The sequence below is a fragment of the Panthera leo genome, chromosome E2 (assembly GCF_018350215.1).
Source record: "Panthera leo isolate Ple1 chromosome E2, P.leo_Ple1_pat1.1, whole genome shotgun sequence".
NCBI lineage: Eukaryota > Metazoa > Chordata > Mammalia > Carnivora > Felidae > Panthera > Panthera leo.
In genome coordinates this window covers 2,468,587-2,474,374 of record NC_056693.1, presented here as the reverse complement: position 1 = coordinate 2,474,374, position 5,788 = coordinate 2,468,587, and the positions used below count along the sequence as shown (strand labels likewise).

General features: G+C 55.6%; 1 protein-coding gene across 2 annotated transcripts; it reads left to right on the top strand.

Moving 5' to 3' along the window:
* Positions 1-721: 721 nt before the first annotated feature.
* On the top strand, positions 722-4,565 carry LOC122207648 (galanin like peptide). 2 transcript variants are annotated; one of them, XM_042917772.1, is made up of 6 exons: positions 722-850; positions 978-1,026; positions 1,749-1,829; positions 1,968-2,046; positions 2,816-2,893; positions 4,231-4,565. In XM_042917772.1, coding segments are annotated over exons 1-6 (345 nt in total). In that variant the 5' UTR covers positions 722-848; the 3' UTR covers positions 4,287-4,565. The 2 variants fall into 2 exon arrangements, with proteins under 2 accessions (XP_042773706.1, XP_042773705.1); XM_042917771.1 differs by lacking the exon at positions 1,968-2,046 and having other exon boundaries at positions 768-850.
* Positions 4,566-5,788: the final 1,223 nt, after the last annotated feature.

The window sequence follows — 5,788 nt, the reverse complement described above, 5'->3', positions numbered from 1 at the left end:
TAACTGAGCTCCTGGGTCTCAGGCTCATTAGCTGGCGCACTGCCCAGTCCAGAGGGCCCAGGCTTGGCGCTCCAGTGTCTTGGAGCGTCCCTGGCTCTTGTGTCCCGAGGGGGCCGACGGTGACCCTCTGACCGAGGTGCCAGGCAGGTCTGATGAGGGTCGGTGGGTGTGCGTGTTCTCCCGGCCCCGGGAACCCGGGCTACACCACTTCCGTCCGGCAATTCGGCCTCGTTACTCCCCATTTTGCACGAGGGAAAAGGGAGGCGTGAGTATTGGGTACACGTGGCCGTGAAGTCTGAAATCCGCCCGGGTTTGCCGGCCAGCTCTAGCTGCTTCCTGGCTTGATTTAAGCAAGCTGACAGACCTCTTCACGCAACTTTCATTAAATGAAGCAAACCAGAGTTTCAGCCTGACTCGGGGCGTCGTGGGCACCAGGTGGTAACCACGTCAAGGACTTGGAACCAGGGCGGGATGCGGGCGTGCGCCACCCAGGAGGTGCCCACGCACGCTGCGGCCGTCTCAAAACGCTTAATCGCCTCTGAGCAAGAGGGCCCCATGTTTTCACGTTGTCCTGGGCCCCCTAAATCGTGTATCCAGTCCTGCTTGGAACGGACGCTGGCAGGTAGTAAACCCACAATTAATGTCGGCCGTTGTAATTATCAGAGGGACGCAGCAACGTGGCTAAAACCACCCAGCGACGCAGCCTGGTTCGATCCCGCACTCGTGCGCACACGCGCGTGTTGTGCGGTTTGCGACGGCGTGGAAAGGTTTACGGCAGTGCTCTTTAAAGCCCCTTCCCATTCCGAGTTGCTGTGCTTCAGGAAGCTTCCGATTTCCGCGCTCGTGAAATGTGGGTTCCGTGAGCCCGCTTGCCAGGCTCGCGGGACCGTGGCGGCTGGTGCGCGCGACCCCAGAGCTGAGGGCTGCCTGCCACCCTTTCTGCCCGTCTGAGTCTCGCTCTCTCCGTCTCTGTCTAGGGCCGAGGAGGCTGGACCCTCAACAGTGCCGGCTACCTCCTGGGTCCCGGTGAGTGAGCCTGCTGAGGGCTGTCCCCGCCAGCGGCCAGGCTCAGCGAGCCCGGGAAGACCCTCGACTCACATTCACTGGGGTCCACGGGTTTTATTTCCAGACCCGTCTGGAGAGTTAGTGTAGCAGAGGGATGGGCGTGTGGGCCACGGAGCCACGGCATTGTGTTCACATCCCCGCCTAATTCTCTGGACGCCTTGGTTTCCTCACCTGTGACAGTGGGCGTCGTGCTGGTCCCCTGCCTCACGCGGATGTTGTGCGGATTAGACGAACGGGAACGATCCCCAGTGCATACTTATGTTCCTCCATCGCTGGCTCCCGGTCTCCCCTGGTTCTTCCTCACTGTGCACTTGTGTACCGGGCTCGGGGACAATTCCAGCCACCGCGTCCCTGTGATGCTCAAGGCAGGGCCGCTCGGTGGTCCAGGAAAACCCAGGCTCCCGGGACCGTATGAAAGCAGGAAGGACTTGAGGTTTGGATCCAGACACAGGCGGGTTCAGAACCCAGTTCTGCCACTTAGCGGTGTAGTAACTCCGGGCAGCCATCTCCACTTCTCACCTGCCAAATGCTCGCCGTCCCCCGGATTTGGTGGCGGTGCTCCATCGAGGGAGTAGCATAACAGGATTGCTGGATTCCCCGTTATGTTGCCATTTCACAGATCCATGGGTCCTGTTCTCCTCCGTCCTCCCCCGTCCTCCTCCCCCCTCCCCTCCCCTCCCCAGAGCTCCACCTTCTTCAGAGCAGGGGCCGCGGCAACGGGAAGAAGACAGCCCTGGAGGTCCTGGACCTGTGGAAGGCCATTGGTGAGCGCGTGGGGCATTCGTCTCCACCACCCCCCTTGCCTGCCCGCGGCTGGCTTTGGAAACTGGCAGGTGTGGGCTCCGTCCCTCGCTCTGCCACCTACCGGTTGGGGGAGCTCAGGGAAGGGCGATTCTTTCCAGCCTCAAATACGTCCACCTGCAGAACGTATCAGTGGAAAGGCCCAACGGCTCTGTTGTGTGGCTCGCCGACAGAAGGCAGGTAACAGTCTGGCATGTGATGGAGACTAAAGGAGTCACAGTTGCCATGTTGGTTTCATTATCTATCTATTTTTAAATTTTTATTTATTTATTTTAAATATTTTTGAGAGAGAGAGAGAGAGTGTGGTGGAGGGACAGAGAGAGAGGAAGAGAGAGAATCCCAGGCAGGCTCCACACTGTCAGTGCGGAGCTTGATTCGGGGTTCAGTATCACGAACCATGAGATCATAACCTGAGCCGAAACCAAGAGTCGGACGCTTAACCGACTGAGCCAGCCGGGGGGCCCCTATGGTTGCCATTTTTAATCTTCTCTCCCTGCAAGATCCACATTCACTTTGTCCTTGCACATCCCTGGTGCTGTTACCTTGTCTGCTCGCTGGGCCGCGTCTTGTCTCTGAGACTCCCCGCTCTGTCCCACCCTCATCTGAAGGGAAAGAATCACGGGTGTGCACGGGGGTTCAGACACCTGGACAGGCACACTGTGAACGCAGCTTGTGACCTGAACTGAGTCTCATTGTTGTCACCTGCCAGGCCATAGAGGCATATCAAGGGCTGGTTCCTCGCCGGTGGCCCTGTTGGTATTTGGTGCCGATGGTTCGGTGTTCGGGCCACAGGTGTCCCCACACATTCCCAAGTATCCCCGGGCTGGAGAAAATGACCCTGTACGGGTACCACAAAGTACCGAGAGATTCCCAGGGAATAAGAGAGCTGCAGGAAATTCCCAGGAAATAAGTCACTTGGTACAAACCCCTGAACTGGTTTTGTTCCTAGACGGGCTCCCCAATCCCCACCCTCAGCAGGCCACCAAGAAGAGTCCGAGGGAGACCTTGGCCAAACCAGAGACGGCAGGTAAGCATAGGAGATATGAAGGAGAGAAAGAGATACAGACAGGGACAGGAAACAGGGACAGGAGAAATGGCCAAAGGAGCTTTGAGGGTCAACTCTGAACACCCATCGCGGCCATGACGGTTCCCTCCCTCTGTGCTCCTTCACCTCCCTCCCTGCCTCTCGGCCCAACACGAATTTCCCAGCCAACCCCAGATATTTCCCCACAACCTGGCGCTTTTCCAGGCATGACCCCACTCCCAAACTTTGATCTGCCCTAAAACCACCCCCAGGCCTTTGCTGCAACACTCACCTCAAGCCCTCACTTGGACCCCATGGGTCACCTCTGGCTCTGACCTGTGTCTGGAGTAAGATCTTTATTTCCGGCCTTTCAACTCCCTCTGGACCCTGTGCTCATCTGCATTCACGATCAGGTGTGTCCTTCGACTCCCGTTCTGAATCCTGGTTTCCTCAGAACACAGGGTCCATTTCCCTGGAGGACCTTTGCCCCAGCTGCTGCCTCAGTCTGGAATGTTCTGTCTCTAGAGCTTTGCATGGCTGCGTCCTTCGCCTCACACAGAAACCGTTTGAGCCAACTCCTCCACTGTAGGGCCTGCCCCTGACCTTTGTATCTGATGTAAACCTACCTTCCCTCCATTTTTGTCATCTTCTCTTATTTTCATAGTAATATTTGCCAGGATGCACCTCGTCTTTGGTTTGCACATTTCTCTGCTTGTTCTCTGTCATCTCCCGATAAAATCTAAGCTCCACGTGAGCAGGGACCTTCTCTGTCTTGCTCGCTGCCTAGTGCAGGGGACGATGATGGATGATATGTGGTAGGCTCTTGGGAGATATTTGTTAAAGGAATGGATTAAATTATCCAAGTGCTGGCTTCCCACCCAACCACGACCCAAGTCAACGATCAAGGCTCGCTTTCTCCTGCCTTCCTCCGGCTGGACTTCGCCCCAGTTCCTTCAACCCCAGCCCTGTTTCTGGAAACGAACAGCATACTTTCATCCCAGCTGTGCTAGCCCCTCTGGAAAGCACTGCACATCTTACCGGTGTTGCTCGTGACAGACCTCCTCAACCCTCTAAGCCCCACGCCAACCTTCACAGCCCTCTGGCTCTCGAAAACACCCGCCACCATCACGTGCCATCTTAAATGGGGAGGAAAAGGGAAATATGTGGGTAGATGCAAAGAAAGGAGGGCAGAGCAAAAAGGATCGAGGGAGAGCGAACAGGGAAGGCGATGGGATATGGAACGAACCACAGCCGAACTCCTCATCCCCAGCCTCGAGGACCTGGTTTGGGTGGTGGCAGTGAACAGAACTATTCAAAATTTGCCTCTTTCTCTCCCACAGACCCGGGCGAGCTCAGCAAGAAAGCTCCCAGGGAGGGAGAGGTCCTGCAGTCTTAGACGTCTCCACACCTCTCCTCTGCATCCTTCTCTCCAGCTCCTCCTGAGCCCCCCTCTAGCTCCCTCCACTGAGACTAGGATCTTGAAATTAAGTCCCCAAATCCCATGTCGAAAATTTGGAGTGTTGGCAGAATTTCCCTCAAAAGTTCCCAGACTGTCTCGGGTTTCACTGATTTTTCCTGGGCATTGTTAACAAGCTCAAGAATAATTCTGGAACCATTTGGTTAATGTAATCAGGGAATATTTCCGTAGTCCGTGTAAAGTGATTGTATTCTTTCATTTGTTTTCATTTTGGTGCGTTTTTTTGTTTTGTTTTGTTTTTCTAGAGAGGGCCCATATGAGGTGGGGGTTGCAGAGACAGAAAGAGAGAGAGAAGTAAGAGAGAGTCCCAAGCAGGCTCCGTGCCTAGCGCAGAGTCCGATGTGGGGCTCAATCCCCTCATGAACCCCAGGGTCACGACCTGAGCCAAAATCAGGAGTCCCATGCTCAACCAACTGAGCCACCCAGGCGCCCTGGCCCACCCACTTCTTTTAATGTTTGTTTATTTTTTTTATTTTTTTTTTCCACGTTTTTTATTTATTTTTGGGACAGAGAGAGACAGAGCATGAACGGGGGAGGGGCAGAGAGAGAGGGAGACACAGAATCGGAAACAGGCTCCAGGCTCCGAGCCATCAGCCCAGAGCCTGACGCGGGGCTTGAACTCACAGACTGCGAGATCATGACCTGGCTGAAGTCAGACGCTTAACCAACTGCGCCACCCAGGCGCCCCTAATGTTTGTTTATTTTTGAAGGAGAGAGAAACAGAGTGTGAGCGGGGGAGGGGCAGAGAGAGAGGGAGACACAGAATCCCAAGCAGGCTCCAGGCTGTCAGTACAGAGCCTGATGTGGGGCTGGAACCCACGAACCATGAGATCACGACCGAAGTTGGCACTTTAACCGACTGAGCCACCCAGGCGCCCCGGCCCACCCACTTCTTTTAAAGAAAAGTCTCTGCACAGCACCTGTCGTGTTGGCTCACACACCTGTGCGTGGCTATTCTGAGTCCTGCGGGAGGTGGGGAACGGTCCTCTTGAGCTGGGGGCACGTGCCCCTGTAAGAACACAGCATAAAGGAAGAGGCGGAGGTAGGCACTCGGTCACACACGTTCTGAGTCGCTGTTGTCCTTTGAATTCGCCCCTTCCTCAGCAGCGCCCCTTGGCTGGGATCACTCTCACGGGGTTCCTGGATCTCTGGCCGGATGCAGTGCACTATCAGAAATCTCACTGTAAGCCCTTAGCAACTTTAAATTGCAGAATCAAGAGACAGCCTCAAGCCCCAGGCACAAAAAAGGCACTCAGGCCCTGCCTTCAAAGATCTCACGGGGGGGGGGAGAAACCACAGAAATTGGGGGACAGAGGTGGTGTGGGGACAGCACAGGGACCCGTTGGGTGAGAGCCCTGAAGTACATTCAGAGAGGAGGCTGAGGGTGAAGGGTTCTCCTCAGAGAAGACGCTTCAGGAAGT